This window comes from Conger conger, chromosome 16 (genome assembly GCF_963514075.1).
Source record: "Conger conger chromosome 16, fConCon1.1, whole genome shotgun sequence".
Classification (NCBI taxonomy): Eukaryota; Metazoa; Chordata; class Actinopteri; order Anguilliformes; family Congridae; genus Conger; species Conger conger.
Genome location: NC_083775.1, coordinates 12,508,447 through 12,530,535, shown reverse-complemented (window position 1 = coordinate 12,530,535; position 22,089 = coordinate 12,508,447). Strand labels below are relative to the sequence as shown.

Here is a 22,089-nt window from a genome sequence, read left to right as displayed (position 1 = left end):
TCCACTGGGTGTCGCCCTCGGCAGACTTTTTGGACTTTTCCCGTAGGTAATTTTCCAGTAGGTACCTTCCGAGCATGAAATGAGTCATTTAGCATAATTTAATGTCGCGACATGACTTTGTGCTACGCAAAAAAGCAAATACCGTATAGCCTACGACATATTTTAGAATAGCCTTATTGACGAATGTCAAAAAGGCAAACACTGACATATAACATGGAACTTAATACATCCCAATTATTTACAGTGCATTCTTTATTAGTAATATGCCTATACTGTTTATCATTTGAGATTCGAGAGCTAATTTGGTTAAACTGGTTTTGATAGCCTACATTTGCGCACAGACATATTTGCATGTAGTCTAACTAAATGTCACGTGAGTCAGTGCTGCCCCTAGAGACGGCATAGCCTACACTCAGGATAATTCTCAGAAAAGGCAGCACTGGCCCAGCCTCGCGCTCTTTGACATCCGGAGGAGTGCCTGCGCGAAGCACCACTGCAGAGATCGAAAACCGATACGTCACGATTTCCGTTTCCGTCTATTGGTCTATTATCTCAGTTTATTTGTGTCAGTTTTGGCATGAGCGGTGCAGCGCTTGCCGTCAACCGATGAGATGGATTTCAGTAGATTGTCCTATGAGATTATGGGAGATTATTTTGCTCTGTGGTCTTTTTCAAGAACGTATCCTGTTAAACATGCGGCGAATTTAATATGCGCAGTAGTCGACACAAGACAAGCAGCTCGATGAAGAGACTACATTGAACGCGACGCTTTGGTTTCTGCTGTGACAATCGCGAAAACAATAGCAGTTTTATGGATTTTTGACTGTCAGTGGAAATACATATCCAGTGACATAAATAAAGAGTCATGCGGAAAAGAGAGAGTGTGACAGTAACATTCATCTCTAAACAGGCTCGGAGAGGGCGTGCACCTTTTGAAATACAGGTTATTGTATGCATTAGCCTGTAATCACACTGTCTGTCTTAAACACTTGAGGTACATGGAAGCGGACGAAGTAATCGGCGAGTCCGCCGTGGACTCCAGGGACGAGTGGACACTCCTGGCCTGGACCGCTTTGGCCGTAGCGGTACCCGTGATTCTTACGCTGTGGTGCAGCGTGCAGCGCTCCAAACGGAAACTGCTAATAAAGAACATCTTTCGCAGAAGCAAGCACGGTTGGCACTACACCGACCTTTTCAACAAGCCCACCTACTGCTGCGTCTGCTCCCAGCACATTATACAGGGAGCTTTCTGCGACTGCTGCGGCGTGTGCGCCGACGAGCAGTGCCTGCGCCGGGCCGACCGCAGTCTGCCATGTAAGGAAATCGTGGCTCCGGCCCAGGCGGATGGAACCCTGGCGCATCGCTGGACACGCGGAAACGTTCCACTCTGCAGCTACTGCGCGGTATGCAAACAACAGTGTGGCACGCAGCCCAAGTTGTGCGACTACAGGTAAAGCAAACACACCTGTACACTCCTCCGTTAAACTGATACAGGCGACTTGTACGTTATTGTTTCTCGGTAGTGTTGGTGCGTTACAGCCCTGTAAACTGTAAAGCCCAGTTGTTAGCATGGTTTACTGTACTTGAAATTATATTTTAATCTCTTCAACGCCACACTGTTCACATACCCCATCTGCTGTTTTCATACACACGTAGCCAGCCCGGTATAGTGGGGTTTACAGATGAAATGGATTAACATTAAGTAGGAACATTTAATGCTGGCCTGAAATAACTAGCTTTTAATTAGTGGACTAGTTTAATCGATTTGGAGAAACAATACATGGCCAATGCATTTTACTTGATAAATAAAACTACGCAAAAAGAATCATAATAACGTGTACTCATCTTGTATAACGAATAGGTAAACGCTTCACCGGCACTGCTGTGCCGCAAAGGTCTCTGGGAGTATTTTTCAATTTCTGGATTCGGCTTTATAAAGGGACAATGACAGGCTATATACCAAGAAGATCATAGGATTTGAATGACTGTATATGATTATCTATTGCGATTTGCCATAGCCGTTAGAATGATAAAATACACCCACAAATATGTTGGCCTTGGGGTGACAATGTGCATGTAATGTTAAGCAGGAGAGGAGTTGATGTAGGTGTGTGTGTGTATATGTGACGCAGCTCCTCTTTGGCAGGTGTGTGTGTGTGTGTGACGCGGCTCCTCTTTGGCAGGTGTGTGTGTGTGTGTGTGTGTGTGTGTAAGACGCGGCTCGTTTGTGTGTGTGTGTGTGTGTGTGTGTGTGTGAGACACAGCTCTTTGGCAGGTGTGTGTGTTGTGTGTGTGTGTGTGTGTGATGCGGCTCCTCTGTAGCAGGTGTGTGTGTGTATGTATGTATGTATGGTATGTATGTATGTGACACAGCTCTTTGCCAGGTGTGTGTGTGTGTGACGCAGCTCCTCTGTGTGTGGTGCAGGTGTGTGTGGTGCCAGACCACGGTGCACGATGACTGTAAGGCCGGGCTGGGGGATGGCGGGCACTGTGATCTGGGCGAGTTCCGCAGCCTCATTGTTCCACCTCACTACCTGCACCGCGTCAACAAACTACGCCGCACAAACACCGACGAGTACAGCAAGGTAAGGGATACTGTTCCCCCACAAACCCAGTACAGCATCAGCAAGGGGTACTGTTCCCCCACAAACCCAGTACAGCATCAGCAAGGGGTACTGTTCCCCCACAAACCCAGTACAGCATCAGCAAGGGGTACTGTTCCCCCACAAACCCAGTACAGCATCAGCAAGGGGTACTGTTCCCCCACAAACCCAGTACAGCATCAGCAAGGGGTACTGTTCCCCCACAAACCCAGTACAGCATCAGCAAGGGGTACTGTTCCCCCACAAACCCAGTACAGCATCAGCAAGGGGTACTGTTCCCCCACAAACCCAGTACAGCATCAGCAAGGGGTACTGTTCCCCCCAAACCCAGTACAGCATCAGCAAGGGGTACTGTTCCCCCCAAACCCAGTACAGCATCAGCAAGGGGTACTGTTCCCCCACAAACCCAGTACAGCATCAGCAAGGGGTACTGTTCCCCCACAAACCCAGTACAGCATCAGCAAGGGGTACTGTTCCCCCACAAACCCAGTACAGCATCAGCAAGGGGTACTGTTCCCCCACAAACCCAGTACAGCATCAGCAAGGGGTACTGTTCCCCCACAAACCCAGTACAGCATCAGCAAGGGGTACTGTTCCCCCCAAACCCAGTACAGCATCAGCAAGGGGTACTGTTCCCCCCAAACCCAGTACAGCATCAGCAAGGGGTACTGTTCCCTATAAACCCAGTACAGCATCAGCAAGGGGTACTGTTCCCCGCACACCCAGTACAGCATCAGCAAGGTAAGGGGTAGTGCCCCTGCCCCACCCCAAACCCAGTACAGCATCAGCAAGGTAAGGGTTACTGTTCCCCCCCAAACCCAGTACAGCATCAGCAAGGTAAGGGTTACTGTTCCCCCCCAAACCCAGTACAGCATCAGCAAGGTAAGGGGTAATGCCCCCGCCCCACCCCAAACCCAGGAGTACAGCAAGGAAGGGGTATACCCCTACCACCCCAAACCCAGTACAGCAAGGTAAGGTGTATAGCCCTACCACCCCAAACCCAGTACAGCAAGGTAAGGTGTATAGCCCTACCACCCCAAACCCAGTACAGCAAGGTAAGGTGTACTATGCACCCCACCCAGACCCAGTATTGGTGGCAGCATGTGGTGTGACACAGTTCCTTTTCCCATTTTTTGGCAGTTGGCGGAAATCTGCGGGAGTGGCTGGAGCCCTGTGCTGGTCCTGGCCAACACCCGCAGCGGGAACAACATGGGGGAGGCCCTGCTGGGGGAGTTCCGCTCCCTCCTCAACCCCGTCCAGGTCGGTACCGACCCCCAAAATGCCCAAAGAAAAAAGAAAATGACAACATCCATTTTCAAAACATAGAGGTCACGGATGAGATGGTGGTTGTGGGTTGTTGTCCTCTGATCTTCACACCATTGCCCAGGGATGAGCTATTCACGGTCCCTGAGGGCTGAGAACTGCTGCTTTTCCACTCTCCCTTTACCTGGGAGTCAGGCGCGAAGACAGTCTGGCCAAACAGTGGCACTAATTACCCAGGGGAGAAAGGAAAACCAGAGCCAGAGTTGATGATCACTGCTGTAGCCAGTGACATTCTTTAAGTCGCTGTGATCCATCATCACAACTCCAACCTAAAGCGTTCCCTAACCTGACAACCTGCCCAACAACCATGTCCAGAGGAACACTGCAAAACATCTCCAACCTCTCAGAGGGAGCTTTCTGTCCAATTATCCAAAGGCCCAGCGGTTAAATAAGCCCCCTTTGTTCCCCTGTGTGCCACCTGGCTCTCAGTTACAAATGAACCGTATTGTGTTGTATTAGATATTAGAAATTATATTGTCGTACTTGGGGTATTCTAGCTGCCAACCGTGGTATGCTAGTTCGTAATTGTATCTGTATGGTCACGCTAGGACTCGGAACCGTACTGTCCTCTAGGGTCCTCTTCACACTTGCTCCTGTGTTCGAGCTGCACTTCGTTGTACGTCGCTCTGGATAAGAGCGTCTGCTAAATGCTTTGTGATGTGATGTGATGTGATGTAACTGGAATCAAACGCGACGACACTTTAAGTTGGATGCCGCCGAACGGAAACGGCTGCACCTCCTTCTGGGTGCTGGCAGAGTGCAGCCCATTGGCTGAGGGCATCGGCTGCAGCTGTCGTGCTCTGGCACGTGCGAGTGTTGGCACGGTTACCGTTTGGCAGCAGCGTGTGATCAGCCGAGGCCCGTATCCTCAGAGAACCCCTTCCAACGTTTAGGATTCTTGGCGTGCGTCTCGATCCGCCCTTCCCTTTGCGTTTGGACGGCGCTGTGGTGTCGCTCCCGAGATGAGTCACTGCTGCACACAGACCAGCGCGTCGTCCGTTCCTGCATGAAGAGCAAACGTTCCCCACTTAGATTTCCACATGACGGTGTCGGGTATTTCACAGAATACCCGAGCGGAGTGTAAAGACAGGGTCGTGTCTTCCGATCGCTCCTTAACTGTGGTTTCGCCAGCCTCAAGTTTACTTTACTCAGAATTATCCAGTTGTGAGAAGCAGAAAAGCGAAAGTGATGTTTTTTTTATTTATTTTTCTATCTTGGGTATGTTAAAAGCACGCTGTTTGAATTACACAACCAATATTTTAATAGCTGAAAGCAGGGGAGAATGCTTAGAAATAAATCCAGAGATTACAGCATATTACAGTCATTTGGCAGATGCTCTATTCCAGAGAGATGGACAGTAGTGGAGAGCACCAGTGTTATTCTCAAGAATACAACAAATCTAGTAGCCTCCCACATTAAGGGTGTGAAGAGCACTACTTCCTGATTAAGAAGGAAAGTTGCACCCTGGGAAATGTAGTTCTGATGTGACTTCTCTGTGTGGCCCAGGTGTTTGACCTGTCGGTGCTGCCGCCAGCTAAGGCCCTGCAGCTGTGCGTGCTCCTGCCCGCCGGGAGTGTGCGTGTGCTCGTCTGCGGAGGGGACGGCACGGTCGGCTGGGTGCTGGACGCCATCGACACCATGAAGCTCAAGGTAAACCGCGCCCACCATGCACTGCTCACAGGAGCGGATCGCACACTCTTGTGTGCTGCCGTTTCTGACCCCGTATCTCAGTCCTACAGCATGCTCAACACGTTACCCACAGCGCATCACCTCCGCGAGCAGATCACGCATGACACCTTGCTGTTTATGACCCTGTATCTCACAGTCTGAACATTACCCACAATGCACCAGGCTCAGCTGACCCAAGCTGCAGCTTTGCTGCATGTCAGCAGTGGAAAACCTCAGTAACTGCGTTTCACAACTTCCCCTAAATTAAAGGTACAATAGGTCATTTCGTATTTCGTCTTTGTTGCTGCAATTCAAGAGAGGAATTGCAGCAACAAGTACGTTCAAACCACAACACTGTTTATTCCTCCCCCTTCTCTGAACGCGCTGAAGTTGAAACGCCATTGGCTGTGGCAATTAGAACCAATTTTCAACCAATGAGCTTGAATTATTGTACAGCTATGCAATGTCTTGGTAGAGTGCCGGCCCGTCAACTGCATATTTTGAAATATTTTGAATGTAAGGACTATAAACACAGGTAGACGGTGAGTCAAAATGTCAGTGAGCCTTTTTACAGTGATAGGTAGGGATTTACAATGGTTTTGTAACAATATTTTAACACAAAAATCATTCCTATTGTACCTTTAAATATGCACAGGCCTGTTTGGTAGAGAGAGATGGGTGAGCACCCATCAGCCGCCCCCCCCAACTGGTCTTTAAGCACATGGAGCTGGCAGGTCCTAGATTATTTCTAAAATTAAAGTGTAAGCAGATTACCGCATGCTGCACAGGGAGAGTGCCGGGTGGGGGGGTGAGGGTGGCACGCAGCAGGGCAGGTGGGGGGGTGGGGAGAGCACGCAGCAGAGCAGGTGGGGGGTGGGGTGAGCACACAGGTGGGGGGTGGGGAGGGATGTGGCGTAGCACTGCCCTGTGCTGCTGAGACACCGCTGCTTTTTAATCTCAGTGTGTGTGTGTGTGTGTGTGTGTGTGGATGTGTCTGTCTGTCTGTCTGTGTGTGTGTGGATGTCTGTCTGTGTGTGTGTGTGGATGTGTCTGTCTGTCTGTGTGTGTGTCTCTATGTGTCTATGTGTCTCTGCGTGTGTATGCGTGTGTGTGCTTGCGCCTGGTTCATAGGGCCAGGATCAGTTCGCCCCTCAGGTGACCATCCTGCCTCTGGGAACAGGAAATGACCTGTCGAACACGCTGGGCTGGGGGGCGGGGTACGCAGGGGAGATACCCGTGGAGCAGGTGCTGCGGAACATCATGGACGCAGAGGTGGTGAAGATGGACAGGTGAGGCACCCTCCACATCCAATCAGTGAGCAGGGGGGAGGGGCTTACCCAAACGTTATTAGCTACGCTACACTGTGACACCTCCAGAGATGTATCCCAACGCAGACACCTGGCTAGGCCCTGTATTACCAATAGCATTAAAGGGCAGCACCTGTATTACATTACATTACATTACATTATTGGCATTTGGCAGACGCTCTTATCCAGAGCGACGTACAGTTGATTAGACTAAGCAGGAGACAGTCCTCCCCTGGAGCAATGCAGGGTTAAGGGCCTTGCTCAAGGGCCCAACAGCTGTGCGGATCTTATTGTAGCTACACCGGGATTAGAACCACCGATCTTGGGTGTCCCATTCGTTCACCTTAACCACTACGCTACAGGCCGCCCCATCGCCCCACCTGTATCTTATTAAAGTGGGAGTGATTTGGTCCTTTAGAACGGTTTCCAATTTAATTTAATCGGGTATCTATTGATATCTGGCATTTATGTAAAAAGTTAAAATGGCGATGATGCTTTAGACCTCAGCCCTCTGCAGTATCCACACAATAAACCATCTCTATCTCCATCTCCATCCCCAGGTGGAAAGTACAGATCGCTTCTAAAGGATATTACTTTCGCAAACCCAAGGTGAGGTAACGGGCGGTCCCCACGTTCCACACAACTACACACAGTATAAATGAGAATATTTTTGTAAATAATAATATTGTAATGTACATAAAGTGTATAATGCTAATTTGATCATCGAATCATGGTCCTCGAGGGGCTGAGAACTGCTAGTTTTCCAGCCTCCCTTTACCGGGGAGTCAGGTGTGAAGATAGTCACAGGCCAATCAGCAGCACTAATTGTTCAGTTAATTACCTGAGAGGAAAGATTCTAGATTCAAGGGCTAGGTTTGATGATCCCTGGTTTATAATGTTTTTTTGTTTTTTTTTACGCAATCGTCCTGCTCGTGACGCCACAGGTTCTGTCCATGAACAACTATTTTTCGGTGGGTCCGGACGCCCTGATGGCGCTGAATTTCCACACCCATCGGGAGAAGACCCCATCGCTCTTCTCCAGCCGGATCATCAACAAGGTTAACAGTATAAACATGCTGAAGCCTGAGCAAAAGCAATACCCCAGCTGGAAATTACGGGTAAAACCAGCCGGGTTTCTAAGCTGGTTTAAGATGTGATTTTGACACTTCTAGCTGATCAGAGCTGGTCTTGTGGCTGGACAAAGCTGGTTAAGCTGGTTAAGATGGTAGAGTAAGCTGGTGGTCAGGCTGGTGAACTAGCTGACGATATAGACTGGTCAGCTGGTGAACAGTTTCAACCAGCATGAGCAGCGTAGGCTGGATTCAGCTGGAATTTTCAGCAGGGACATTTCTGTAACAATTCTCAGTATGTGTAGAAAAGGTACCACACGCTACAGTGAGGAGAAAGGCCTACAGTGGGTGAAAGTGTGAAATCTCGAGGGACACGAGCGATCTCTGCAGCCCGACTTCTGCTGCGGTTACCCAATCAGTGCAAACTGCAGATGTCATTGGTCACCTGCCACATCTTTATTTCTCTCTGTATTCTAGGCTGTGTATTTTTTCTACGGAACCAAAGACTGCTTAGTTCAAGAATGCAAAGATCTGGACAAGAGGATTGAGGTACGGTGCCTGTTTGTACTATGCGTTGTTAATCCGCTCTGCCTCCACCATACTATAATTCTCATATAATATGATTATAAATAACTACACAATCTCCCGATACTGTGTGGTGGTAGGGTGTGTGTTGGGGCGTGTGCAGTGCATGTAGAGCCAGGATTAGCAACTCATGGCCCTTGGGGACCCTCCCTTTCCCAGGGAGGCAGGTGTTGTGGTGTGTTTACAGTGGTGGTAGTGTGTGTATAGTGTATGGGGTGTGTATAGAGTCTGTGTAGAGTGTATTGGGGTGTGTATAGAGTCTGTGTAGAGTGTATTGGGGTGTGTATATAGACTGTGTATAGTGTACTGGGTGTGTATAGCGTCTGTGTATAGTGTATGGGGTGTGTATATAGTCTGTGTAGAGTGTATGGGGTGTGTATAGAGTCTGTGTATAGTGTATGGGGTGTGTGTATAGTCTGTGTAGAGTGTATTGGGGTGTGTATATAGTCTGTGTAGAGTGTATGGGGTGTGTATAGAGTCTGTGTAGAGTCTGACGGGGCGTGACAGAGTTGGCAGCAGGGTGTGTATAGTGTATGGGGTGTGTGTAGTGTATGGGGTGTGTATAGTGTATGGGGTGTGTATAGAGTCTGTGTATAGTGTATGGGGTGTGTATAGAGTCTGTGTATAGTGTATGGGGTGTATATAGAGTCTGTGTATAGTGTATGGGGTGTGTATAGTGTATGGTGTATGGGGAGTGTATAGTGTATGGGGGGGTGTATAGTGTATAGTGTGTGTATAGTGTATAGTGTATGGGGTGTGTATAGTGTATAGTGTATGGGGTGTGTATAGTGTATAGTGTATGGGGTGTGTATAGTGTATGGGTGTATGGGGTGTGTATAGTGTATAGTGTATGGGGTGTGTATAGTGTATAGTGTATGGGGTGTGTATAGTGTATGGGTGTATGGGGTGTGTATAGTGTATAGTGTATGGGTGTATAGTGTATAGTGTATGGGGTGTGTATAGTGTATAGTGTATGGGGTGTGTATAGTGTATAGTGTATGGGGTGTGTATAGTGTATGGTGTATGGGGAGTGTATAGTGTATGGGGGGGTGTATAGTGTATAGTGTATGGTGTGTGTATAGTGTATAGTGTATGGGGTGTATAGTGTATGGTGTATGGGGAGTGTATAGTGTATGGGGGGGTGTATAGTGTATAGTGTATGGTGTGTGTATAGTGTATAGTGTATGGGGTGTATAGTGTATAGCGTGTGTAACAGGGCAGTGGTCTGTTCACAGCTGGAGCTGGACGGGGAGAGGGTGGCCCTGCCCAGTCTGGAGGGCATCATCGTGTGTAACATCCGCTACTGGGGCGGGGGCTGCCGGCTGTGGGATGGCATGGGGGACGAGCCCTGCCCCCCCACCAGGTGGGTGACCCTTATCAGGCTCCCTTCTCCATACGTCATTTGTCAATACCGTCCTTAAACTTTTACTTCTTCTACTGTCTGTAAGGTTAAGACTGGTTTAGGCTTAACCTGGGACTAAATTCAGACTGAAAACTCACCTCTTCAGGCTGCACGTTTTCCCTCCCTACCTCACTGCTATAATTAGCCATGTGTATGGCATAGGTTATAATTGCAATTGTGTATAATTAGCTCAGCATTCGGGGTATTCTAGCTGTCAACCGTGGTATGCTAGTTGGAAAGTTGATGTACTCTTCAAGGGTTCAAGCTGTATCTATGTGATCACTCAAGGACTTGGAGCTGTACTTTCCTCTTGGGTCTTCAATGTATTACATAACATTACGTTACAAAGCATTTAGCAGACGCTCTTATCCAGAGCGACGTACAACAAAGTTGTCTGTACGAGCTCAAACGTACAATGCACTTGTCCCTGGTTCTAATTTGCACTTCATTGTACATCGCTCTGGATCAGGGCATCTGCTAAATGACTGTAATGTAAATTCAGTTTTGTATGGAGAAGATCCATGCCACAAGTGAAGTGTCATTCCTATTGATGAATGAAAGCAGGTGATCACACAGTTAACCCGCATCACCTTGTTTCTTGGGGCTAAATCGATTGCTTAATTTAAGGTGGGGGGAACGGCACACCCTGTGGCTCTCTAGGACCAGGGTTGCCGATAGAGACCAGGAAGTATTCTGCCCTGTGATTGGAGGAGCTGATCAGGTGTCATGTCTTGTCGGCCCTGCGATTGGAGGAGCTGATGAGGTGTTTGCTGTTTTCCCTGCAGGCTGGATGATGGGCTATTGGAGGTTCTGGGTGTTTTCGGGTCGTTCCACTGCGCCCAAATCCAAGTGAAACTGGCCAACCCAGTGCGCCTCGGCCAGGCCCACACGGTCCGGGTGGGTTCTGTACTGGTTTCGCCTGCACAGCTGCGGATCCCACCACTGCAGCGCTGTGGGGTTTATTTAATTCCAAGATTTAATTCAAGTTTTAACAGTAATCCAACAGCTGAGACTGAGCAGAGCTGGGCTTGGTTAGTACATGTAGTACGTTGCTCAGGCAACAGGGGCAGTCTGCCCTCAGAACCCCATAAAGCCCAGTGCCCCACTGCAGAGAATGGGAGGGCAAAACGAAAAAGGTCCCGTCCCTCCATTGAGAGACCCCACCCTTTTCATTACTTCAAAAGATAATTTCAGTTATGTTTGCCTAACTGGAGAATGAGGGTTTGTAAAGCAATAATACTGCTATTATTGTTAGTCTTAGTAGTGGTTTGAGTTTTTTTTTTTTTTTTTTTTCGAGTTTGTTCTATTAGCGTTTTTGTATTCGTTTTGATTAATAACATGAATCACAATACGTTTAATTATAGGGGGTTAATTATAATTGTGAATAATTATAACTCTACTACTAATCCTAATCCTGATTTGTGTGCGTGTGTGTGTTTGTGCGCGTGCGCGTGCGTGCTGTTCCTCTGTCTCCCTGCAGATGGTGCTGAAGAGCTCGCGCATGCCCATGCAGGTGGACGGGGAGCCGTGGGCCCAGGGGCCCTGCACCATCACCATCACCCACAAGACCCAGGCGCTGATGCTGTACCATAGCGCCGAGCAGACCGACGACGACGACGACTCCAGCAGCACCGACACCGAAGCCGCGCTCAAGCCAGCCGTGCCAAACAGCCACAGCGCCCCCTAGAGTCCCACCCCCAGGCCCCTCCCGCGCCATCCTGCATATGAAGCCGCATTAGCTCTGCCGAACATCGCTCGACCCCTTATCCTCCAGACTCCACACCCCCCCCCCCTTTCTCACACGCCGTCCTTTCCCCAAACACCGCCAATGGCATCCCACTGATAGCTAGCGGGAATGCATGCAGACCTGGGTCAAATCCCTCTTTTTGAAATACTTTTTACTCTTTCATTGCCTGTAAAATTTTGCAGGAAGTTTACTGGTGCCCTAATATGTCTGTTAACATGCAAGCCAGAGAGATGAAAATGAGCAGTGGCCTAACCCTTGTGGCCTGAATGTCTGTTGCCATGGTAGCAGCGTGTGTGTGCACATCACGGCCAGCAGAGGGCGAACTCGGACAGCACTGTGGAAACGCAGGTCCTGAAACACGCTCAGATCGATGGCCCCAACAATAAAAAAACTGGTGGTTTTTTTTTCGTCGTAAACAGTTTCACAAGTTAACGTTTTTTGCTGAACTTTTTAGTACCGTTTTGGACTGAGACAATTAAATTTAGGAGTTAGATGTGAGCATTTTTGTTAAAGGAGAGAAGCCATCAACAATCTGGCTAGGTATGTGTTGGCGTAAGCATCAAATCCTTCCATCACAACATTAGATGTGAAGTGAAATGGGATGTACCTTACGGTACCTTACCAACCCCAAGTATGCGGTAGGAAACATACAGGTAATCTGAATGCGTATGTTAAATGTTTAAAAGTTTTCCGCAAGGAGGAGGGGGGTTGCGTTGTGGAACTCGTATATATATGTATACGTTACGTCTATGCTCAGTAGAAAATGATTAACTTAATCTTTGAATTCTTTGTGTATGATTTACATCAGGCCAAAAGTCGCAATTTGCCGAATGTTAAAAGATAACAAGCGGAACTACTGTAGAACACTGGAGATGAGACTTTTGTTTTATTTTGTTTTATTAGGTGATGGCCAGCGAAGCTGCTCAGTGTTGTGTTTACCGAATTCCTTGGCGAATGCACTGGCACGGTCTGGAATTTCCTTGTTTGTGGACTTAAGAATTCACACAGAATCAGTGTTAATCCACGGAGTTATCATACTTCGTCCTCGGTTTTCCAGAGAATCGTTTACAAGGTCGATCACAGACAAAATGGTAACGCACAAAATTGTGGACCGACATAGGAAATCGTGGCATATCAAATTAATTAAATAATATAGATAAGTAAAGACAGTAAACAAGGTCAGAGCAAACTGCTGTTGCTGTTTTTTTGTACCAAAAAGCTGTTATTTTTGCTTCGCAAAAGTCGCCCGGCCACAAATATAACTTGGAGCGGATTGTTAGCCTTAGTAAAGCGGAATAACATGACACTTGTTTATCACTGTAAATCGTATATGGGCCTGGATTTCTATCCTCACGCTTAAATTTTTGTAGTGGAACTTCACAGTTGATGTTGCCAACTAATTGTTTTGTCTGCCTAAAAATATTTGTGAACTTTAACTGATCGTATCTCGGAATATTTGTACACTTTATTCTCGTTACATTCGTCCTCTCTTATCCCACTGTATTATTTCCATTAGTCAAACCTTAAAGTTTTTGTTGAACCCTTTTCAATACACTGTTTTGAAGCACTGGATGGTTAAATGTGAATTTGTTTTGACAGCGCACAAACGAAACCGTTTTTTCATTGGTCATCAACAGAATATTTTAATTGCAATGCATGTGCCACTGAAATATAACCAATTTTGAGGTATTGGTTGTCTTAAATTAACACAAATGTTGAAAAGAATTATATGATTTTTCTTTTAACTTGAAAATATTAATCTAATCCTTTTCAAGATGTCTTGAATGATTCGATGTTATAATTTTTCCGAATTTACACGAATGGAAAAAGACACAACAATTTTGCAGAGATGAACACTGCAGGGAAATAAACTGGTACACATTACACATTTTAAAAACCCTTCATAACGTCCCGCCATTCTACATGAGCTTAGTTCAACTTCAGGGTTAACGGCAACTAACATTCGACTGTCCATTAAAAATTTCAGATATTAAAGTTCCGTTATGATATTTATATAGGCGTAATGTGTGTTGGAGGAAAATGCATGGAGAAATTCGAAAAAAAAAAAAAAAGTATTCCGTTAAGCAATGGAGATGTTGGCTAATTGAATGTAACACAAACACGGTTTTGGAAACAAGCCAATACATTAATTGTATATAAGAAATATTTTCAGATTGTGTAACTTATTGCCTACACAAGTACGTTTTCAACATATTTTGCGTAAAATAGATATTGAGATGGTTTACATGCTATCATTTTTGGTTTTGTGACTTAATAAAGATCTTAAAATGTATTAGTGGCTTGTGGTAATTTTCACATGCAACACCTTTTGTATATAGAGAAATGAAGAGACTTAGTGATAGAGTTTTCGCCCTTGATTCGTTGTTATGGCTATGTATTTCTTATAGCTAGGCTATATATTTTATAGTTTTTATTGCGATTTAGTCTAGTTTTATTGCGATTTAGTGCAAGGTATAGTGTAGACACGTCCAGTGTTAATTCATCTCTTTATCGGGGTTGAGTCCAGCTGGAATCACGAGTAGTCTGTCAATAATATCCTGCTCTACCGGAGTTTACTTAACACCAAAATTTGGGCTGTGTTCCTTCAACAGAGTGCAGATGTGGACAATGTGCAACTCTGCGTTTTACCTAAAGGTAACAGATGGCCGGAACCGTGGGCCGGATTGTCTTTTCATAGTCTCGTGAGGCAGAATGGCGCGCGGCCAGGCCGAGTGTATAGTGTCCATGAGCGTCGGTATAATCGTCATTTCTTCAGCGCGAAATCTGAATTACACGGTGTCTTTTGTGAGAAACACCCCACATCCAAATCCACATACAAAATGGCAATATTGTATGCGCTGAAATATGGAAAATAGGTAATGCATATACAAAAGCTATTTCAAGGGCAGCTCTAGGAAGTTCAGCCGTGAAGGTTCTGGCACTCAGTCAACCGGTGAAACTAAACAATAGGGGTCGAACGAGTCCCCCATTCACTTGCCATCCATCAACTTCGACATCACTTTAGGTTACAATGATTTGATGATATCATTAGCCTACTACTTTTGTGAACGCCGAATTGGGTGCATACAAAAGAGCTTTATCGTCTTTTTAAGCACTACCTCAATACGCCAAAGCCTATACTATATGGCCAAAATATAGGCTTATACCTTTTGCAGCCAATGTATATAAGTTCAGTTGCCTCTATTCAGTTAATGCTGCTGAAGTTATTGTACACATTTTAAGAAATGGGCACACATCATAACTGCAGCCTATTTTATGCTCAAACGTGACACAAATGTGACAACCTTGTTTTATTTTTGTTCTATAATAAAAATATAGGCTTACATTTTCTAAATGTTAGCCATAAAGTGAAGCAAGTGAAGGCTACATTTTGAAATCTCTCTCTCTCTCTCTCTCTCTCTCTCTCTCTCTCTCTCTCTCTCTGTCACACACACACATACACACACAGTCTCTCCCTCTCTCTTTTACACACACACCCCTCCTCTACGCGGGATATCAGTAACTTTCGAGAAACCATTGGCCGAGTCAAAAGGGCTGAACACGATTATCCAGTTCCGCAGTCTAATGTGCGTGTAGTCCGGCGTCTGGGTCACGGATCACAGGTCTCGGTGTGTGGCACCCTTTTTCAGTGTTTCAGCACTTCAAGACTACCAACGGAAAACGTCTCGGCCGTCCGTGCCGTCGGTTATGTTTGGCCAACAAGTGAAATTTAGTTAGTACGGGCATCACCAGCGGTGGCAGCAGCAATGTCATCGGCGGTGAACGACTACGCGGGACTGGGCTATCTGCTTCTCGTCTGTTCTGTGACCTGCGCTGCAGATTTGTGCAACTGGCGCGGAAGGTGAGATTGAAATTAATATTATTCCTCAAATCAAACGAAAAAAGATTGTATAAATGAGTAGTCTTCTTAAAAAATTAAATTAAATTAAAAAATCGCAATGTCTTTTAAACCAGTAGGCTATAAAATGCATTGCATAGAGCCCATTCCATGCGTCCCTTTTATTTGACACAATCTTATGCGGATTACATGTTTTATTGCATCGGGACGTCTCAATTTCTCCCACATACGTCTACTGAACAACAACATTATTTAAAAGTTAACATCAGAACTTTTGAAATGGCTATTGTTGATGCTGAATGGCCCCAATGTATAGCTTTATTTCGCAATTGCCAATCCTGATTTAATTCACCTTATTCTCAACTGTAGAGGAGAGGAAATTAATAAATAAAAAAATAATGACATCACATAGCCTATAGGCTAGCCTACCCTGAATGTTTGTTGCCGTAGCCTATGTATCGCCATAAAACCCAGATAGGCTATACATTGATGATCCCGCGCGTCGAGTCACTCTTGATGAATTCCGTGCATAAGAACAAAAGACTATTACACACGCGCCCGTTTTATACCCTTAGATTTATGTGTAGCCGTTGTATCTTCACATTTAGAATCCCCTAATTCCCCCCGTCTTCTCCCTCAGTGGGCTGGTGCGGGAGCCTCACACGCGGACAGTGCAGCAGGTACGGCTGCGTTGCACCGAGGGTGCCGTGGAGTGGGTCTACCCCAGCCAGGCGCTGCGGGTCGTCCTGGAGCCCAACCTGTCCTCCACGCGCCACACCACCATCTGCATCAAGCCCTTCCGCAGCTTCCGCGGCGCGAGCGTGTACATCGAGCGCGCGGGAGAGCTCAGCCTGCTGATGACGGAGGGAGGGCGGCCAGAGCAGGTGCACTGCTTTCGCATCGAGGGCCGGCAGACACCCGCGATATTCCTGCAGGCTAGCCCTCAGGGGGACATCAGCCGGCGCGCAGTGGGTTTCCGCTACGAGCTGCTGGCTAATCAGAGTGCATCGCCTGACTTTCGCGACACTGTTCTACAAGGTAAGAGTCCGACACTTTCCGAATGCGGATGAAATAAATAATTAATTGCATGAAAGTTTGTGGATTGATGCGAATACGTATGTGTGAAGGCCTCTTGGAATATCTCAAGGAATATCTATCGCACCTATAGCCTACTTTACACTCACCTACTTTTAGATGGGGGGGGGGGGGGGGGGGGGTGTATGGCTGTGTGGCATTGTTGTGGCAATGTTAAGTTAAGCATAAGATCACAGGAAAAGCGGGGGAAAAGTGATTCCGGACCATCCTTATCTGGAATGGCATGAGCAGAGCACTGTGTGGTATGAGCAAGGGGTGAAGGTCGGTGGGTGCGGTTGGGTAGCTGTAGGGTCCGGGTTGCACAGCAGAGGGGGGGCGGGAGAGGAGAGCCGTGGCATTCCAAGCATTCCGAGAATTCCGGAGCCTAGTGTTTGTTTGTCTGGAGCAGGTGCGATGATGTCATGCACAGGTCGCAAGAATGGGCAATGGCAGATTCCCCCTCTTTATTCAAAACAACCTCAGAAGCGTCAGGAGACAATGACAGGCATGAAGCGACAGGCATACCGATCGCCTGGGGGAGGTCACGGCACAGGGTTTTGGACAATGACCCTGTCTAAAAGGGGGGTCAGAACTTCTGACTGGCTTGCTGGGTGCGGTGGCTGACATGGCTACAGGGTGTATGTCACACAACGCATTCCTCCGTAGCACCCCTGGCAGAGAGGAGAGATGGATGAGCCGCCCATGCCTACCCTCGCTAGTGGGGTGAAAGGGGGTGACGATTCTAGGGGCCCAAGGCTGGAGAGGGGGGTGCAGTATTCTTTCAGAGGGCCAAGAATTCCTAGTTATGCCCCTGCCAGCAAACGTCCTCCATTATTCTGACATTAGCTCAGTAGGTGAGAGAAGTCTTCTGGCAGTTGGAGGGTTGCCGGTTCGAATCCCGCCCTGGGTGTGTCGAAGTGTCCCCGAGCAAGACACCTAACCCCCAAATGCTCCTGACGAGCTGGTCGGTGCCTTGCATGGCAGCCAATCACCGTTGGTGTGTGAGTGTGTGTATGAATGGGTGAATGAGAAGCATCAATTATACAGCGCTTTGGATAAAGGCGCTGTATAAACGGACAGAGTTCCCAACTGCCTCAGGAGTCCTTCAGTCGGTCTTGGTGCCTCCTCAATATTTAAACTTTTGTTCCAGACAGTCTCCTCCTTCACCAGGCTTACTGAACACCAGCTTGGAAGTGCGTCCATGGTTTTGTCTTTAAACTGGTGGCGACTGAAAGCAGGTTTAGCTCATTGATATTCGCAAGGATCTGAGCTCTGCCTAGTAATCAGGTGTAGAGAAGAGAACATACTCTCTCATTCCCTCAAGATGCACTGCAATTAAGATTGGAAGAGAGAGTGCTGATACCGAAGATGATACCGAAATTGAAATTTTCGGCCATACACGCCACCATGTTTGGTGGAAGAAGAGGCACACTCATACCTACAGTCAAATATGGGGGTGGGAAAATGATGTTCTGGGGATGTTTTTGCTGCCAGTGATCCAGGGGCACTATTTAAGATTAATGGCATAATAACTTCCAAGTAGCAGAAGATTTGGTTGTCTCTGCTAGGAAGCTGGGACTTGGTCATAGGTGGATTTTCCAGCAGGACAATGACTCCAAACAACCACATCTGTGTGCATTTTGATGGATAAGTAAAAGCAGTGTTCTGCAATGACCAGCTCAGTCTCCAGTCTCCCATCAAATACCTGCGGTCAAAGAACTGAAACTCAATAAATGTCAATGATCTTGAAAAGTTCTGCATGGAGGAAATGGTCAAAAATCCCTCCCTGGCCATACCACAAATTACAGGAAAAGACTCACAGCTGTCATCTTTGCCTGGGGTGTTTGCACAAAGGCTCCTAAATCAGGGGTGCCAATCGTTGTGAAACCTGTTTTTTGGCTTTTTTTGTGAAAAATTACGGTTTCGACTTCGGTTGATTCCATTGAATTATTAACAAAGCACACTGCTTTACACATTTTGGAAAATAATGTTTATGTCTATAATACATTTTTTTTAGTTTACAATATTCTTTGTGCATTTTTATCAAGTGTGCCAATAATTCAAGACCTGACTGTTCCTCCCTCTTGGATAGTTGTAGCTGTGCATTTACGGTAATGTGCATGGAAACCCCCCCACCTAGGGGTGGTGTATCCAGAATGCAAAAGACAGTGCATGCACAAACACACGCATATGCATACTACGATTCACGAATGCAAACGCATGTATACCTGCCCTGAATCTGATTGCCCCTGCCTTCTTTCTCCCTCTTTCCCTCTCCCTCTCTCCCCCTCTCTCGCTCCGTCTCCCCCTCTCTCTCCCTCTCTCCCTCTGTCTCCCCCTCTCTCGCTCCCTCTCTCCCCCTCTCTCGCTCCGTCTCCCCCTCTCTCCCTCTCGCTCCGTCTCCCCCTCTCTCTCCCTCTCCCCCTCTCTCACTCCGTCTCCCCCTCTCTCGCTCTCTCCCCCTCTCTCGCTCTCTCCCCCTCTCTCACTCCATCTCCCCCTCTCTCACTCCCTCTCCCCCTCTCCAGCCGTGTGCAGGCCCTGTAATGACACGGAGCTGCTCCTGGCCGTCTGCAGCAGTGATTTCGGTACGTTACCCCTCTCAAACCCACGCCGCCTCACAAAACTCTAGCCCTCCATCGCTCTGTACACTTCCTGCCAGAGAGCAAGGACACGGTGTGCTCAAAAGAAGTGGACGCCTGCAGCTCATTGGTCAGGTCAACTTTCTGCATTTTGTAAGCAGCAAAAAGAGATGAAATGGAGGGGAAACCTTGAACCACAACAAACTGATTACTCCCGCTTCTTTTTCCGGGCATCTGCGTTTTTTATTGGTCAATTTATTTACACAGCCCTTACTAGCACTGCAAGATTGCAAGAGCAGGCACATCGTTTGATAAAATAATTAACGGCATACATTTAGTGTGTTATATTATTGTGAGTTGCCATTTTCAGAACTCAAGTGAATTGTTGTAAAAACGCAGATTTTGACATTCCGCGCTCCAAACACGCAGCAATTCAATGGGCGAGGTACTGCATTTGATTTGAATATTAGAAGACCATGTCCTGCTCACAGCGCCAGCCTCACTGAAAACCTCCCCTGGGTCTCATTAGGGTGGGGTGAGCATGGACCCCCCCCCCCCCCCCCCTTCCCTTATAGCCCCGGCCCAGCACAGAGGGCCTGGAGGGCCGGGGTCCCGCCCCGTCGGGGCAGCAGAGGGGTCTGACAGATGTGGGGTCCCCTCCTTCACAATAGGGGGCACACAGGCCAAAAGACAGCAACAGACCAGAAGCAATGGCCCCTTTGAAATGCCTCCATTTATGGCCTCATTTCAGTGGCCTTAATCCCCCCCGAAACCAAAGTCACAGGCTTTTAAATGAGAGAACATCGATGGCTAATGAAAGTGTAACTGCTCATGGGGAGGGGGGTGGGGGGCAAAGCTAGGGTGATGAGTCTGACATTCTCCTGGAGGGACGTAAAGGAGGACACTATGTTTTAAAAAGCGTGTCGCTTTGAATTGCTGTTACAACACACTAGAACGTTTATAAAAAAGGTTTTTGGTTTTGTACAATGCAATCTTGAGTGTCTCACAGGAAGATTACTGATAACAACATCTTATGGTCTCTGCCTGTTTCTACATGAAATTATTCTCACAAATTTTGTTGTAAATAATATTTTTGTTGTAAAGTAATGTGATTGTGAAAGACCCCTGAACTGAAGGTCTGAGCTAGAATTTTAAAAAACAATAGATGTAAAAATTATTGAAAAAATGCAGATTTTTAAAAAAACAAAACATTTCTTGTTCTGTCCTCCCAGTGGTCCGGGGCTTCATCAGGAATGTGTCCCATGATGCCGAGCGGCAGACGTCACTGGTGTATGTGTCTGAGGGAAGAGTGTACCGGCAGCGCAGCAGGGCTTTCTCGCGTGGGAGGGGGGCCCCGGGCGCGTGGCGGGGCCCCATCCGGACGCTGCTGCAGTGCCAGGCACGGGCGGGGCCGGGCGACTTCCTCTTCACGGGCACGGAGCATTTTGGGGAAGCCTGGCTGGGCTGTGCCCCGCGGTACAAGGACTTCCTGTCTGTGTACCGAGCGGCCCGGCGGGATCGGCAGAACCCCTGCGAGTTCCCACTGGACTGACCGCAACACTGCCCCTCATCTCCATGGCAACGTATGCTGCTGAGAGGCTCCACCTACTTATTATGCTCCTCCCACTGTAACCCAGAACTGAAAGAGCAACACTGTTGGCTCCGGCCATTACCGAATTTGCCGTTGTTTTGTACCTGCAATAAAGGTGCAAGCCTTCAGCACAGCCTACTGCTATGCAGGGGACATAGGGACACATTCCTCCCCCCATACAACCAGAAAGGAGAACAAAATGAGTGGAGGAAAGGAGTCTGAGTATTTTTTAGTGTTGGGACACACCCCAGGGGTTGGAGCGAACCTACAGGAGGCTAGATCTCCAGGAACAGGTTTAGGCAGACCTGTATTACACTGTCAGGGGTTTCGGTGAAAACATGGAACTTACTGGAAGGACATTGTTGTAAAAAGTTTATAAAAGTATAATTTCAGGTATTCTCTCCAGAATTATGGCCCTTCAAAGATATATTCTTTAGTAAAAGTAAAATCTTTATGACAAAGATTAAGTGAAGTCCTTTTTATAGACAGAAATGTGAGAGAGCCCAAAAAGCTAAGCTATTTCAAATTAACTGCTTGAAGCTGACAAAACATACAGAGGGTATATGGAATAGACTCCTATTTTTTTAAGACTTAAATGTGTTAATTGCTTTTACCATAACCAAGAAACAAAAGGAAGACTAACTTTTTATGAGTCAATGTTTTCATTGTGTATGTTGTATAGAGCACAGCCAAATGTTATTTTTAGTGTGTAGATGTATATGTTTGGTTCAATACAGGGTATGCATGATGATAGCACAATTAAAAATGACTATTTTTATTCAGTTCAGAGATGGTTGAGGAAAATGCAGCACTTTTTACCTTTCTCCTGTAACTGTCATCCATATGTTCACATAAATGCATCTGTTTGATCATGTGTCTTCATTTATGAGTTGTATTTATACCAGTGCTACATAAAAACAGATCCGTAAACCTTTTGTGAAATGTCTGTTTTAGTTAATTTGAGAAAGTAAGCGCTCACTCAAGAAGCTGCTAAATGAAAATGCGGTTTGCACTCAAGTTAGCTCAATTGGTTCAGCTTATTTGGGTACAAATGTCCAAAGATAAGGTTAAACTATGGTGTTGTCTTCAGGTACTGAAAATATTTCAAAATATATTGAAAATATATATTAATAAAATCTATACTCATATGAAAATATGAGGTATAATCACTAATTAAATATAAATACACACTTGAGATAGGCTATGCATTCACACTTCACTTCAAAATGCGCAACATTTCAATTTGGGTTATATTTAGATTTGTTTTTGGTGGAAAAC

The 22,089-nt window shown here is 46.8% G+C and overlaps 2 protein-coding genes across 2 annotated transcripts; both read left to right on the top strand.

Moving 5' to 3' along the window:
• Positions 1-479: 479 nt before the first annotated feature.
• dgke (diacylglycerol kinase, epsilon) lies at positions 480-13,998 on the top strand. The gene is made up of 11 exons (XM_061223723.1): positions 480-1,450; positions 2,426-2,585; positions 3,744-3,863; positions 5,433-5,576; positions 6,726-6,883; positions 7,462-7,510; positions 7,846-7,959; positions 8,449-8,520; positions 9,792-9,919; positions 10,744-10,855; positions 11,439-13,998. The coding sequence occupies exons 1-11, from the start codon at positions 999-1,001 to the stop codon at positions 11,643-11,645; spliced, it is 1,716 nt and encodes a 571-aa protein (XP_061079707.1). The 5' UTR covers positions 480-998; the 3' UTR covers positions 11,646-13,998.
• A 1,462-nt stretch (positions 13,999-15,460) lies between these two features.
• Positions 15,461-21,741, top strand: LOC133115246 (meteorin-like protein). The gene is made up of 4 exons (XM_061225058.1): positions 15,461-15,567; positions 16,205-16,602; positions 19,167-19,226; positions 20,453-21,741. The coding sequence occupies exons 1-4, from the start codon at positions 15,473-15,475 to the stop codon at positions 20,770-20,772; spliced, it is 873 nt and encodes a 290-aa protein (XP_061081042.1). The 5' UTR covers positions 15,461-15,472; the 3' UTR covers positions 20,773-21,741.
• Positions 21,742-22,089: the final 348 nt, after the last annotated feature.

Excerpts from the sequence above, each read along its gene's own strand:
- LOC133115246 (XM_061225058.1), top strand. The coding sequence starts at position 15,473 with ATGTCATCGGCGGTGAACGACTACGCGGGACTGGGCTATCTGCTTCTC. Across the intron at positions 15,568-16,204 it reads TTGTGCAACTGGCGCGGAAG|TGGGCTGGTGCGGGAGCCTC; the intron begins GTGAGATTGAAA and ends CTTCTCCCTCAG. Across the intron at positions 19,227-20,452 it reads CGTCTGCAGCAGTGATTTCG|TGGTCCGGGGCTTCATCAGG; the intron begins GTACGTTACCCC and ends CTGTCCTCCCAG.
- dgke (XM_061223723.1), top strand. The coding sequence starts at position 999 with ATGGAAGCGGACGAAGTAATCGGCGAGTCCGCCGTGGACTCCAGGGAC. Across the intron at positions 1,451-2,425 it reads CCCAAGTTGTGCGACTACAG|GTGTGTGTGGTGCCAGACCA; the intron begins GTAAAGCAAACA and ends TGTGTGGTGCAG. Across the intron at positions 2,586-3,743 it reads ACACCGACGAGTACAGCAAG|TTGGCGGAAATCTGCGGGAG; the intron begins GTAAGGGATACT and ends ATTTTTTGGCAG.